Below are 16,332 nucleotides of genomic sequence, written 5' to 3' on the forward strand. Positions count from 1 at the left end.
CGCCTGACTGACCCTCATGATACGACTGAGTATGCCTCATCGAGGTATTTCGCAGACTGTCTTGGAAGTTTGAAGTAGAGGCCGACTCTGACAATCGGTCACTCTTCTTCTGCTCTAGCAGTAGCCGAGCGTCTGTGTATGTTTTCCTCGACCCGTCCGCCTGAATATGACGAACAGGTTTCCTATTTCCTGGAGTAGGAAAACGGTATTTTGTGAAATCAAGGGCAGGTGGCTCCCACTTCCTAGATTTAGGATGAGGGGTCGCCTCTCGCCCTTGAACTGGCTTCCTCTTCCGTGAAGTGGAGGGTTTCTTAGCCGACTGCTCCTTGTCCAGAGCAGGCGGCTTCTTGTTGATCAACTCTTGAATTTCTCCCTTGAAGTCCCTCATGAAGGTCATGAGTTCGTTCCTTGTGATGGGAGCAGACCCATCAGTCGGCTGCTGCCGAACAGGCGGTGTGCCTGCTGGCTCGCTTCCAGTTTGAAGATGTTCCTGTTCCTCCTTTCGGTATGACGGGTACGTCGGGCCCTTAGGGTCCCGTCTGAAGCTGTGTGAGCTTTAACTTCAAATTCATTCTCAGTATCGTGGTCCGACTGAACTAGAGGATCGTCCAGGGGACGTCTCTCTTCAAGAGCCGGTACAAACGTGGGTGCCATCTCAGAAGTACTCTCCCCACAGACGGCGCCAAAATGTTTCGGGGTTTTCTGATGTCCTGCGGGAGAGTTACAATTCCGAGACTGGAACCGGACGCCTGTACCTGCAAAACAAACGGATGCTCCGGATGATTGGAGATCCGCCTCCGACGGTCAAGTTAGTACTTGATTAAGGAGTAATTAATGCGGAAATTAAAGTGATTGGGTCTCTCTAGGTGAGAGTGTTTAATGTGTGTAATCTGCGTTCTCCCCCTTAATGAGGATTAAGGGAGGTATTTTAACCTCGGGAAACGTGCCAATCTAGGTTTAGGTTAACCTTGGGCTGATTGGGCTTCCCTCGGAAGTTGGGCCTAGGTGACCGGCTTCTCCATTAGGCATGGAGTATGCCACGTGTCATGACATAGTAAGTCCAGGGTGGACGAATAAGCGTGTGCCACGTGGCAAGCCCTGAGATGTCCAACTGGGGGACACTTGGCAGGACCTGATTGGCCCACGTGGCGCATTCCGATTGGTGGGAGCAAAATCCCCTAATCAGTAATCATACGCATCATTTTGTTGTTTTGTCATCATACCACACTAGTGGAAAATTTCTCATTCGTAACAGGCTATTTGTAACGGGCAAAGCTTTGCCCGTTACAATTAAGATATTCGTAACGGGCAAAATAGTGTCCGTTACGAATACTTATTTATTCGTAACGGGCAAAATAGTGTCTGTTACGAATACGTACCGTTACGAATACTATATTACACGTGAATGACCAAACTTAGCCCAACTGATGAGAGGAGAGCCCAATACTTGGCTTTTTAGGGTTTCACTCCCTCTCTTTCTCATCAGTCCCTCACTCCCTCCTCTCCGTCATTCACCTCTCTCTCTCCTCTCCTCTTTCTCCGTCATTTCCTATCTCCTCTCCTCTTTCTCTGTTGGTTGTTGTTTTGGTGTTTTGGGCGGAGGTGTAACCGGCGGTGACGGAATTCTTTCTCAAAAACCCACTCCAGTTCGACCAGGGTCCGAACCTGGTTAGCGTCGATTGTGGCGACGTTGAGAACAACCAAGCCCAGGCCATAAGCTTCTTCCTCTTTAGATCTAAGTCGTTGAACGAACCGATGCTAGGTAAGATTTTTGAGATATTTTGTGCTGAATTTTTGCAAATTCAGGAATGATTATTGTTTTTTTTAGATCTAAAGTTTCTGATTTTATTCCAATTCTATCTTCATTATGTATTTTAATCTCCTCAATTTTTTTTCAGCTCTCTAATTTGAGTGATTTCTGAATTTTCATCTTTAGTTTAATTTCTTAGTAGGATTTTTTTCCGTTCACAGGTTCGTTTCGATTTCCTTCTCTTTTGCATTCTTTTCGTTCTTCTATTTGATGTGTTCGTTTTTTTGATCTTCGCATTGAATTTCTTAGGATTTGTAATTGGTTATTGTTCGAGAATTATTTAGGTGTTTGATTCTTAGTGTTGATTTTAGGATTTGTGATTTAGGATTGTTTATTTCAATGTTCTGAGGAATTTGTGGTGTAAATCTTGTAGATCTGTAAATTTATTTGAATTTTGAAAATGGCTATTTAGTTTTGTTTTTTGTGAATTTGAATTTTGCTTGGAAATGAGATGCGATTTGGTAGTTTTGACTTTAAATTGGTGAAAAACATTCTGATTTCTGAGATCTTTAAGTAATGCGCAAATATAGTTGTGCTTTATGACGAAATTCCAACACTCTATCATGCTAAAACCTGATCTTCTTTATGTTTGGTGTCTTAGTTTTAGTTTTTCTAGAATGGTGACCCTTTCATGGCTTCATTATACTGATTTAAACTCTGCTCTTTTTCTTATTCTGCATTTCTGCTTAACAATAGGCGACTCGAATTATTGGATATGAGTAACGTTTCATACTTAGAGTTTGTTACTGTATTTTGTTCAGGAAGTTTGTAAGTTTCCAAGCTAGCCACATAGCTTATACATGTTGGTATTGTGGTTCCTGAGTTTTTCATAATAGCAAGAGTAATTACCAGTACCTGAGTAATGAAGCTTTTTGCACATAAGCATACTTGTTAGTATTAATGCATAAATATCTGCCTGTCAAGACAGTTGCAGCATTTCGTTTAAACCGAATTGAACCTATACTATGTGATACAATAATCACTTACTATGAGAATACATTTTTATGATCAATTGCCATTCCATTTCATGCTTCTCTGCACCTGCAGTTCTGCTTGCCTTTGTACCTTGATATTGAATTGTTGAGTAAGCTATATTTCTTTCTTATTGTTATTCTTTAGATTTTAACTTTTATGCTTGTTCTGTCTCTTCTCTTCAGGCACTTCTTTCCTTGTGTTCTGATGGAACAATTTCTGCAAAAGGTGCCATAGATTTGTGTGTCAATCAAATGAAGTGCGTTTTAAGCTCTCAACAACTTCCCGAGAATGCTTCTGTTGAAATTATTGGGCGAGCATACCATGCAACAGAAACATTTGTAGAGGTAGTGACCGACTGACCTTTTTTTTTTTTTTACACATTTGTTGGGTTTTTTGTTTCTGGTTACAAGTTCTTCTTTGCTCACCTTTGTTTCTCAATGAGTAATATATGCTAGTGGGCAGAGGGGTGGGCATTTGGATTGGGACTTGTAAGTGTCGAATAGGCTGTTCAGATTTTGTACACTTACTTGGATTTTGTAGCGTACATGATGACTGTGTTTCAATGTCTGCAGGGACTACTCTATGCTAGATCACTGCTTAAGAAACTTGTTGGGAGCAGTGACTTACCTGTTAGTTCTGAAAGAAGCAAGGATGCAGATGATGGATCATCTGAAGCTGGAAGCTCTAGTGCTGGTAATCAAATTACAGATGAACTATCTGAGCTCTTGTCGCAAGCTGATGCCTGGCTTCGACGTGCGGAATTACTTCAGAGCCATCTTGGATCAGGAATTGCTGTTTCTCTTGATGATATTGCTGACCAGGAGTCTATTCTTGTCTTCGTGACAGATTGATTGGGGAGGAACGTTATAGCATGGCTGTCTATACTTGCAAAAAGTGCAAGGTACTTCCCTCTGTTTTAAATTGATTGACCTCATCTCTATTTTGGTAAGATCCCACAGTTGGCAGTATTTAGGAGAGTACAGTCTTGCACTGCTGTTAGCCTAGTAGATTAGTAAAATGAATTGAAGAGTTATGAAACTGGTTGGTAGTTTAACGGGAAATTCAACTTCAATAGAGCTCGTGAGCTTTGTTTACTTTGTTAATTGTGCTTCTTGCTTTTGTTAGCGTGCTTCTCTCGACTCTTGTGAGCTCTTCTAAAGCTTCGTAGTTCCGAAGCTTAATTATGCTTTAATTATGTAATTTTATGGTGAAATCAACTTATTTTTTTTTTAAATTTTGATTTTTTTTTAAATCAGCTTATTTGATGTAATCCAATTTTTTTTTTTTTTTTTATTTTGGACAGGCTGATTCAATTATGATTCAACTTTTTTTTTAATTTTGATATATTTTTTTTCAATTATGTTAATTTGGTTTGTTGAAATTATTGAATGCAGGTGGAGCATATAATATCTACACAAGAGAGCTTAAAGACTCAACGTCTCGGACCACAATGTTGGGATAAAACTTGTTTTTATTACAATTATGATTTGTTTTTGCTCTTTTATTAGTCTTAGTCTTAAGAAACTTGCGACATTATATGAGCAAGTTGATGTATTTTGAAGTGATAATGAATATATTTTTTCTTATAGTATATTAGATGTGTATTATACTTGTGTAATAAAAAAAATTATCTGTGTATAATACCGTGTTAAAAAAAAATTATCTCATTACTTGAGAAAATGATCCAGCATGTGCTAGCACGTGCTGGATTTTTTTTTAATTGCATCAAACACTATTCGTAACGGGCAGATATAATGCCCGTTACGAATAGCCTGTTATCGTAACGGGAAAAATAAATGCTTGTTACGAATAACGGGCTATTCGTAACGGGCACCTGAAACGCCCGTTACGAATAACCCATTATTCGTAACGGGCATTTCAGGCAATTGAAATGCCCGTTACGAATAACAGGCTATTCGTAACGGGCACTTAAAATGCCCGTTACGTATAACAGGCTATTTGTGACGGGCACTTAAAATGCCCGTTACGAATAACCCATTATTCGTAACGGACACTTGAAATGCCCGTTACGAATAACTACTTATTCGTAACGGACATTGTAAGTGCCCGTTACGAATAAGTAGTTATTCGTAACGGACGGTGCCCGTTAAGAATAATAATGGCCATCCGTAACGGCCGCATACGTAACGGACGCTGCCCGTTACGGATGAGCCCTTATTGCCCGTTACGGATGGCCTTTTTTCCACTAGAGCACAACCATGTTTGTAAATTTGTAATCTAATACTTTGAAATAAATAAGTTAATCATGTTTTTTTTAAAAAAAAAAAAATATTTATGCAAGTGTATTTGATGATCAGTGAATTCGTGGAATTGGAGTTATGTTGATAAATATATGTTTCTCACGGCAACTTAGTTTATATGGCTTTATTTGATGTAAACTTTTGGATTATCTTAATTGTGTCAAGACATTGTATTCGAATATAGAGTATCATTTTGAGGTTATAGGGTAACTTGTATTATTTTTGGGTTGAGATTTGATTAATTTTGGGTACTAGTTTGATTGCCCTAAGAGTTGAGATATTTATTAATTGAATTGTTATGTAATTTGGGAACTGTGCCATTGTTGAGATATTATCTATTTGTTTATGAATAATTATTTGATCGATATATGAGATCAAAAGGTTGAGGAATTATTATTTTGTTCTTGGTTTGTGGCTCGGCGTTATATAACTTAGTCCTTGGCTTGTTGGTAAGAGGGTAATAATCATGAGTTAAGAATAAGGTACAATCTTTATTTATATTTATTTTTCTATGGTCCCATAAAGTGGGAATTGGCCCGTATGTGGTCTGGTTCAAGGTGTTTTCTGGTTATTGGGAGTATTCAAGTTTTTATACTTGTTGGTTTTATTCGAATTACCCATGTCCAAGGCTAGGTATATAACAAAGAGCATGGGACACTATTGGTTATGAGTTGAGTAAAGGATTATTATTATTCGAGGTTTATTTTTGAAAAAGGTTATTTTCAGAGTACAATGTGTAATGTAGTTTCGAACTACATTTTTTAATTGATATATTAATGTTAATTATTATATTATACTCTATATTCTGATATGTGGTGATTACTCAGCTTTTTGCTGACTGTGTGTTGTTTTATTGTGCTATTTGTGTTTGCGGCCATGTCTTTTTCTTATGGTGGCCCTGCGATGATCTATTTTGGAATTTGTCCTTAATGGTGAGTAGTCAAGATTGTAACAGGTTGATCAAGAGATGATCGTAGCTAAAGGAGCTCAAGTGTTTCGATTAGTTTGTTATAACAAGTTTAATTTATAAAGTTGTATAACTAGCTCACCTATATTTATTGGGTTGTATTTATTGGGATTTGTAAGCCTTAACACTTGATAGGATGTCGAGCGTGGCGGTAATACCTCCGATTTAGGTGTATGTTTTCGCAAATTTTATTTAAAGGTTGTCTATATTTCCATTATTTATTGGTTGTTATTAGCTAGTAAATCGGGGTTGTTACACCCTTCCAGATGCTCCAGTCTCCCCGGTGAAGTATGCTACAAGCCCCAACAATTCCTCTTCTCAAAAATTTGAAGTTATTGGTTTCTTCTTGTCGTTCCAAATCTAGAAGGCAAAGTCATTCTCTAAGAAGTTTATCTTCCTCTGTTTTTACTAACCCTTTGTTTTGCAGGATGAGTGGCTCAAAAAGGAAAGCGTCTTGTCCCACCGAACTTTTATGGGTTTTGAATAGAAAGTAGTTATATGGTTCTACCCTTAATGTTCTAGTGTGTAATTTAATTTGTGATTAATTTAGGGTTTTGCTATTGTAAAAAAAATATTTCGAGTTACGGATCAAAAGTTATGATGATTTTAAAAACGAATCACCGCGCACAGTGCAAAAGCGTGTCACGGGAGTGTGCCCCGTCTGACGGTGCCTGGCACCGTGTCACGTTACTGAACATCGTGTCACGGTGCTATTTTCAAAGCTTTTTCGCGTCAAATTCCACCGTGACACGGTACTTAACACCGTGTCACGGTGCTTTTTCCGTGTAATTTTTGCGTTTTCCATAAGGTGACACGGTATACTGTACCGTGCCACGGTGGACACTGTCGTGGCACGGTACATGTGCCATGTTGTAGACATCTACTTTTGTCCTCCTGTCCCGACAGGAAGTGCAATGACGATAAATACATAAAGACTAGCCCAAATTAAAGAAAAGCCAAAACAAAGGTCCTTTTAACTAAACCCGATCATAATTAGGCTTAAGCCCGTGCTTAAACCCTAGAAATGACAGATTTAGGAGCGCCTAGGTTAAAACTTAGTGCTGCCGCAGAAAAAGCCGCGCGCATCTCACAAAGTCGCGCTTGGCTGTCGCGCGCAACTAATTCAGCTGCGCGCGACACCCAGCGCAACTTTCAGAGTTGCGCTGTGGAAGATTTGTAATTATTTGAAAATTATACGAAAAATATAAAATCGAATCTTACCATAAAGCCGCGCGCAAGACAAAAAGTCGCGCTACATATGGCAGCGCAACTCTATAACTTGCGTTGGGATGCCGCGCACAACTTCTTCTGTTGCGCGCGAAACCTGTTGCGGCAAAAAGCTCGAAACCCTAAACCTAATCCTTCTCTATAAATACGAGCTTAAACCGAGGCTTCAACAGACAGAAATTAACCTAAAAACTCTGGCGAAATAACTTGTGAACTTGTGCAACCTAGCCGTCTTGTCCTAAACACTCACCCTTTCGATACTTTGTTACTACGGTGGAGGTTCCCCAACAAGAAGGTGTCTATAAGTGTTCTAAACGGAGATTTAGCAAAGAGAAGTGGTAAATTCCCGAGCACTTAGTTAAATCACCTTTATTTTCTTGTTTAAAAGGACTTTAATTAATTAATTAGTGTTGTTTGATCACTTTTAAAATAATTAATTAATCAATTCCACATAGTATCTTGCGTTAAATAAACACTAGAATTGAATTAAATAATTGTTGGTTGATCACCTAAGCCAAGGCGAATCTTGTTTATTTATTGTTCTTCCACGAATTTAATTAAATAAGAATAATGACTTTGCAATGTAATTCCTACGTGAATTAATGCTTGTAAATAAGATCAACTAACATAGTTTTAGGTATCACGTTGCATATATTGTTTGGTGATGAAATTGTGAAAAAGGAAGAGCTAGTAGAGGCCGTACTAGGGCTAGGACGACGATTCCCCTCTAAAAGGAACGTTATCTTAGTACCCTCGCTCCCGAACTCATTTCTGGTTTATAGACCAATTTGGGCATGGGTAAACTTATGATTTGTGCTAATTATTCCATGAACTCCACATGAAAGAAAGGCATGAACGAGGTTTATGAGTTTTTCCTAAAACGCATTGGTGACTACTACTTGTTTCTTATAAAAAAGCGTGATGATAGAATCAATTCTAATTCAAGGTCCCCCAAACAGTCAGGAATTCAAATCCTACTACACCTTAACAAGTGTAAAGTCCTAGGATTTTAAGTGGCCCAAGGCATTTAAGGAGAGTACCCCTTACGATGGGAACCCTCTCCTTATAGTGGCGACTCCGCTAGGGACTTAGAGGTTACAAGATTAGTTCATAGTTATGGTTCAAGGTTTCCAACACTAGGTTGCCTATGGATTGTAACGAGAACTAACTTGGATAATCTCTAGTTAGAGAGCGAGACTCGAATGCATAATATCTTCCTTTTTCACAAAAGTAAAAATCAAACAAGCAACATTGCATCATGCATAATCATAGCACAGTTTAACCATTGGGGATTGGCTCATTGACTAGGGGTTACCAACACTAGGCTTCTATCCAAAAATCAATAACATTCATCCCACCCATATCGCCAACAAAATGTTGGGAGGGCTATGTCGTGGGTCAACACGTTGAGTGATTGATTCGTGCATCGTCCCTTAAGATATGGTACCTTTGGACACCCAAACCTTGACCTTAGAATGACATTGTATGGTTAGACGGTTCCTTTTATGTGCTTATGTGACTACATGAATATGAGCTTCGTGTCTAATCTAACTAATTCCAAATTGTTACCTAGAGATGTAATAAAAAAAATTCGCAAACATTATGGTTTGACAAAAATAAAATAAAATAAAATAAAAATAAAATAAAATAAAATTATGGAAAAAAAATAAATAAAAAAAATTGTCGAACATACCAGGTGGCACGCGCAACTAACAAAGTTGCACGCGCCAAGCGCAAGTTCTGAAGTTGCGCGCGGCACCTCCGCGCAAATCTGTGTCATGCGCGCGCCCACTGTTCAACTTTGATTTTGACTCGTTACGAGAAATATCATACGGAGAAAACTATATTACCGCTTCAAGGTTAATCGTTAAGTAGGTGCTAAAAATATCTCTTTGGCTAACAACGTTGTCTAACTTAGTTACCTTTACTTTGATCGTCGTTTTCTCTTTTTTTTTCAAAAAAAAAATAAATTCAAAATAAAATGTTTTTTATCGTTTTTTTTGCATTTTTGCAAAAAAAATAAAAATTGTTTTTTTACCGTTCCTTTTGCGTTTTCGCAAAGAAAAAAAAATGTTTTTTACCGTTCCTTTTGCGCTTTCGCACAAAAAAAAAAATAATAAAGGCATATGGCAGATCGAGATGCTACTCTTGAAGTTGCACTTTCCACCTTAGCGCAGGACGAAAAATTGTGCGCGATACTATTTTTGATTATGATGATTCGTTTACGTACTTTATAATCAAGCTAATGACATTACTTCTTAAGAAGTTCGTCATTAGAAGTTCGCATCTCTTAATAGGACGTCATCAATATGTTTATTCTTAAACGTGCCTATTTTTGTATTCATCATTTTTTTAGTTGTAATTCGTCAACCTTGATTTAAGAGTATAATTTATTTACCTCTTCTATGGTTTAAAAAGAAAATCCTGAGAACTTTACTTGGGATGATTGCCTCACACACAAAAAAAAAAGAGAGAGAAATAGAACGAAAAAAAAAAGAAATGTCGTGCTTAAAAATAATAAAAAAGAGAGTATGATACAAAAAAAATATTATTCTCAAAAAAAAAAGAGAGAGAGAGAGAAGATAATGAATGATAAAACCAAGAAAATGATTTAATTATTTCTTGGATTTTACATTCGGAGGCTATCATTCTTTTTAAATAAATAGTAAAATATTATCCTTTAAAGATGAGCAACATAAGAATCATAATTGAAAAAAAAAATGATATAGATCTCTATTGCAATCTAAGTGATCAACAAATACCATAGTATATTTGATCATTTTAAAGAGTATGTTCGGGTTGATTAATATTCCTGAAATTTGATGAGCATTTCAATCCAATTTTCTTGACTTTCTTTTCTACATTTTTCGAAAACAATTCATTTAAAGTAAAATCCTTATATGATTACGTTGTTGAAGTCGACACAAATCATGACATTCAATTAATGATTTTTCATGAATTTTTTGACATTCTTCATCAACAAACTTGCTTAAAGTGAATTCGTATTACAAGGATTAAAAAAAAAAGAAATAAAACAATCATTTTGACTTTGGTTCATTGTTTGAGTGCTTGGCAGAAAAGGTTTAAGTGAACGCGCTCAATTTCTCGTGACACACATTACTAGATCATCTTCCACATTCGCGTACTAGTCCAATCATGGGTGATAAAGCAGCATTGGAGAAACTTAGAGAGGAACTCCAAAATGAAGGTTCATAAAAAAGCAGAAAAGGCTTAAAAAAGCAGAAAAAGAAAAAGAAGACATTTTGCAAGAAAAAACAAGAGCCAAAAGAGTAGAGGCCTTGGAGAAACTTGTCCTTCGAGTTAACTCGGGGAATAAGTACTTTAATTATGAGCTTGCACCACAACCTAGTGGCAAGAATCTCCCAGAAAAGTTCTTGACTACGAATTTGCCAACCTTTAAGATTACAAACAATCCTAAGACGCAAATCCTAAGACTCACTTAATGAACTTTATTGGAATTATGGCATTGAAAGGGGTTGAGCCAATCCTATATGCATGTACTTTTCCTCTTTCATTGGACCCAACTACTAGATCATGGTTTTATAACCTCGATGCAAAATAAACTTCTACTTGGAGTGACGTTGTAAAAGTGTTTTTAACCCAATATGGAGGTAACATCGAGCTAACAACTACCTTGCGCGATCTCGAATTGCTTAAGCAAGGAGAAGAAGAAGGCTTCATTGAATTCTTTTCTAGGTGGCGATAACAGGTTGCTCTTATTCCACAAATACCTCCGGATCATGAACTTGTCCCAAAGTTCATAGACAATATGCATCCACCATACAAGTGCCATTTACAATACCTTGGTTTAGACACATTTTAAAAAGTCTATAATGTGGGAATATTAATTGAAAGGGACTTGATAAATGAAACCATGAATCATATAGATGGGCTTGATTTTTAGAGAGGATTTCACCTACGTCGGAAACGGACAAAGCTCAAAGACGCAATCTCAAGAAGTTGTCAACAATTCAAGATGTAGCACCCTAGGTATTGTTTTGTTTCTTTCCTTTGTTTTTTTATGATAGACTAAGAGATTCATGCTGTCGAAGAGATTCATGCTGTCGAATCTACTTATTTTGTACTCTCATTAAGTAATGAATAAAAAATATATTTTCAAGTACGTCTATCTCGTTCTCTTTTCAATCTCTTTATTGTTATTGACTTGAATTAAATAAAACATATACATACAAACAGGCAATATCAAAAGGCATACATACTCAATACTTTAAGAATCTTGATGAGATTTGGCTTACAAGATGCATTGAATGAAAAGAGGCCCATCTTAGGCCCACAAAGAAAGGATATGATGATTTCACCAACACAGCAGACAACTTGAAACTCCATAAATATAATCCCATGTTCTTAACCTTGGAGAAAATCCATCTTTTTGGCAGCACTTTTGAGTCTCGTCAATTGAGTCTTAGTTATTAAACCTACATTATTCCATACTTGGGATGGGAATGGTGCAAAGATACAAATAGGAAATTGGGGGAACGAAACATAAGAGGGGGACACAAAGTTAGTCTAAACCCAAAAGAAAAGATCAAATGCAAAAAAAAGGAAAAAAAAAAAATCATTCTAAACCCAAAACAAAACTTGTAAAAAAAAAAAAAAAAAAAAAAAAAAAAAAAAAAAAAAAAAAGAAAGAAAGGAGAGATGACAAGGAAAAGGCACCTAATGTAGGAAGTTGCTACACAAAGAAGAAATGTTTAAATTTGAGAAGCACCAAAAGTAAGGGGTTTTGGGAGTATACTTGAGCCTGTCCATTGTTCATAACCCCAAGCCAAGCATATGTTGACTCGAATGAACAATACAAGGGGGGGGGGGGTGAATTGTATTGTTGAGAAACTAGGGTAATTTTTGCGGAATTCTTAAAGAAACTTAAACAAAACTTTAAAGTGCAAGAGAGATTTTACGGGGAAAACTTCTTGGCCTTAATCAAGAAGAAAAACCACGACCACAAGGGATTTTAACCACAACTCTTAATAATAATAGGGCAAACAACCTATTACAAATTAAGACTTCTAAACTCGAGTTCCTCTACGAACTTAAGTTCCCTCTAAACTGATCCCTCAATCAGTTGAGCTCTCGAATCTCTCTCTTTCTCCTTGCTTCACTCAAAGCAATTTCACACTCTAGAGTTTACCCAAACTCTACCCCAATACAACTCAAAATAAAACTACTAAGATGCTAAGTACAAAGACACTCAAGGACTTAAGTGGATTTTTGACTCTTTGAGAAAAGCTAAAGAATCGTAATGCTCAAGTGTGCTTTTCAAAACAGAAAACTAAACCTATTTATACAGGAGGAAAGTAGTTGAAAACCTTACGTTTGCCTTAGCTCCCACTATACCACAACTTCCATGAAATAAGGAAGTGCAGTTCGTGGATGCTTGGGCAGCAAGCTGAAGCATACAATAAGGAAGTGATTCCTTTATTTTCTCAACCTCCTTTACCAAGTAAAAGCCGTTTTAAAAATAGTTTTACCAAGTCAGATTTTCCAAAATATTAGGATAAAATCAGAACAGAAAATCTTTTAATAAATAAGATATTTTTACTTAAAAGATATTTTTCCGAAATAAAATTAAATCTTGTTAAAGAAAGGAAAAATAAAATCTTTATAAACTGAAATTCAATCCACTTAAATCCTATCAGTTAACAATGTACTTAACATATATACAAGAAGCCTAAAATAAACAATAAAGATATAATAGACTCCTTGGAACACAGTGAAGCTTCGACTCTGGAGCTTCAGTTCCTCACTCAAGGAACTTGGCTTCTGTTTGTCTTCTATGGTCGTCCATAGCTCATCCTTTAGACTTGTTCCATGATCCATTCTAACTCTAGAACTTCGTTGCATATAAAACCTGTCAATACATCAAAGCTAATAGACAAAAGTTAAAGCTCCTATGGGTTTGCTTAGGTTCCTTGAGTCATCATCTAAACTTAAGATCAACAATATTCCCCCTTTTTGATGAATGAAAAACCTAAGCAAACTCACAAAATAAAAATTTTAAAAGACAATCAGAAAACGAAAAACTTAAAGCAAAAATGAACTAGCTAAATTTTAACAAGGAACTGAATGAAAGTTATAGTTATACCTTTTATTATAAACGGATGGAGAGCTTGTCAACAATTAAGTTTTTTTGCCTTCTTTTCCCCCTTTTGGCGTTCATCAAATTTAATGCACACAAATATACATATCTAAACACAGCACCATTTTATTGGTTTGTGTCCAAAGCATAGAACAAAGCACATATAGGCAGAATTAGTATGAAAATAGTCATAAAGCAAGCAAGCAACATCCATATGAACAAACTGATGTTCCTCCAAAACATCAAAAAAAAAAGAAAATACCCTGTTTAATTGTTTACAGACCAAAAGAAGCAAAATAAAACAAGTTTAACACAGACCAAGATCAAAAGATAGTTTGATTGATGAGATAGACAGAAAATAGGATTAGGCTGTAGGGACTGGGGTCTTGTGCTCTTCTTCTGTTTCCTCAGCAACCTCTTCTTCAACAAAATCTCTTCCAGCTTCTTCAACAACTCAGCCTGGCCTCGAGAGAGAGTTGAAGTGCTTTCCTTCATTGCTGAGGTGAGTTCCTTAGAAGCATGCACCAGGTCTCCTACTAGCTTCTCAAGAGCTCCAATCCTTAGGAGCAGAGATGGTTGAGCATCAGACAACAACTTCACAACATCTTTGAGTGCCTTTAGTTCCAAGGTGGAACTCACAGAACCAAAGGCAGCAAATCCTGTACCTGCACTTACTGGAGCAGAGCGAGTAATAGATTCCTGCATAAATATGCCCTGTTCCCCCTGAACAAAGGCTTTCTCTTCACTGAGATCCACAAAAGCAGCTATAGCCTCAGCTTTCGCTTTTGGCTTAAAAGCCAACCTAATGCTCTTCCTTTTCCTACCACCAGAAGCATTACCTTTCCTGCCCTTCTTTTCAGAACATTCTTCTTTTTCCTTATTTTATTCCTCTCCCTCACTTTCCTCTTCTTCCAGCCATTTGTCCAACTCCTCTTCCTCAGTCAGAACCTTAACTCCTTCCTTAGCCTTAGAAGTTTGTTTAGGAAGGAATTGGGTAATACCATCAACAACATGCAAGTTTCTGCTTTCAAGGGTTTTGGGTTGAACAAAATGATTGGTTTGTAGTTTGATATGTTCACAGTTCTCCACAGAAATACCAAAACTCTCAATGAGAGTAATGATCAGATTTGCATATCCAACCTTCAAATGGTTTGCAAGACAGTGGGTGAGGTGTTTTATCATGATGGAAGGGAAATTGATTTGGGTTTTGTTTTCAAGGAAGTACATCAGCATAACATCAAGGTGGTTAGCCTCATGCCTGTGCTGAGTTCTTGGAACAATGGCTAAATGCACAAAGATAAACAACAGTTTTTGAACGGGAGAGAACAGATTGTGATTAGTTTGAACTTTAGACACCTTTCCACCAATTGATTCCACAATATCTTTTATGGGCACATCACCTACACTTTTATCAGTAGCTCCTTTAAAATATTCATCAAACCCCTCATTTGGAGTTCCAAAGATAGCACATAAATAATCAGCATCAAAACTAATTTTCTTATTTTTAACTCTTGATACACAAACACCATCATAATTCTTAAAATTTGCACAGAATTCTTTCAAAGGAGCATGAGCAAGCACATTATTGTAACTTTTACTAAACAATTGCACCCAATTTTGAGCCTCTAAGATTTCAAGTAATTTAGAGTACTTACTTACTTCACACCATGGCAAGTTGATGCAGAAACCATGAATGAAGCGTTCAGAGCTTGCTTCGACTTTCTTTTAAAATGGAGACTTTTCCAACTGAATTCTTTCTCCTAATTCCTCCCAGCCCTGATCCTCAAGTTCCTCCAGCTTTCGTTTCTTTGACCCAGCAGGCAAGTTCTTTGGTTTTTCAACAGAGGGTTTTGTTTGATTCTCTTGCTCGATATCCATGGGTGAATCTTTTTGAGGGGTAACTTGAGGTTTTGGTGAAACATCCATGGGTGAATTCGCTGAATCGGTAAAATGTAGGGTGTATTTTACAGAGTGAGGAGGTGAGGAACAGTGTGTAAGGTTTGGTATCATTTTATAGGGGTGGAATTTTAAGGGATAAAAGGATCGGTGAATGAATGTGAAAGGTTAATTGAATAGTGCAGGTGTCGTTTGATGAAGGATAGAGAAATTACTTTTAACTTGGTCAGTTTAAAGAATTAATGTGATTTGACATGAAAGGTCAAGGTTAAGTTATCAGAAACTTTGAATTGAATGCAAACAGTCACGGGTATTTAATCAACAATTTTTGAGAGATGAATTTGAATTTTAAAAGATAAGCAATGAGAAATGATTCAAAATAAAAGATAAGATTTTAAGAGATAAAATTAATCAACTGATTAGTTAATTAATTCTCAAAAAGATAGAACAAAATCTTATAGATTATTTCGGAGGAACTAGGAACAAATCAACATAGTTTGTTATAACATAGACATGCCAAAAGCAATTTGATTTCTTCACATACAACCACAATCCCATATGTAATGCCATACATTCTAATGCTTAGGACTATGTTTTCACATATTCATATTGTGTAAGATACATATAATGCATGCATGATTGACTTATACCTTGGGGGAACTTGAGGTCTTCTTAACTCAATTGTATCATACCAAGTTCCATGCGCATCTTTTCAAATTTGTCCCTGCTCAAAGGCTTAGTAAGAATGTCAACAATTTGATTTTCAGTTTCACAAAAATCTAACTTAATTAAGCCTTTTTCCACATTATCCTTAAGGAAATGTGCCTTATGTGAATATGTCGAGAATGATGAACTGGATCTTTTGAAATGCATATGGCGCTAGTATTATCACAATGAATAGGAATGCAATTATACTTCATACCATAATCTCTTAGTTGTTATTTAATCCAAAGTACTTGAGAACAGCAGGCAGCAGCTGCCACATATTCAGCTTCAGAAGTTGACAAGGCGACTGTGTTCTGTATCTTGGATCCCCAAGAAACTAGGCATGGCCCGAGAAACTGAATCATTCCTGAAG

The 16,332-nt window shown here is 36.7% G+C and overlaps 1 protein-coding gene across 1 annotated transcript; it reads left to right on the top strand.

The window, feature by feature from the left end:
* Nucleotides 1–1,422: 1,422 nt before the first annotated feature.
* On the top strand, nt 1,423–4,376 carry LOC110712663. Its single transcript, XM_021891135.1, has 4 exons — nt 1,423–1,762; nt 2,968–3,129; nt 3,358–3,686; nt 4,180–4,376. Exons 2-3 carry the CDS (start codon nt 3,037–3,039, stop codon nt 3,634–3,636), a joined length of 372 nt encoding a protein of 123 aa, XP_021746827.1. The 5' UTR covers nt 1,423–1,762; nt 2,968–3,036; the 3' UTR covers nt 3,637–3,686; nt 4,180–4,376.
* Nucleotides 4,377–16,332: the final 11,956 nt, after the last annotated feature.

The sequence above is a fragment of the Chenopodium quinoa genome, unplaced genomic scaffold (assembly GCF_001683475.1).
Source record: "Chenopodium quinoa cultivar QQ74 unplaced genomic scaffold, ASM168347v1, whole genome shotgun sequence".
Lineage (NCBI taxonomy): Eukaryota > Viridiplantae > Streptophyta > Magnoliopsida > Caryophyllales > Amaranthaceae > Chenopodium > Chenopodium quinoa.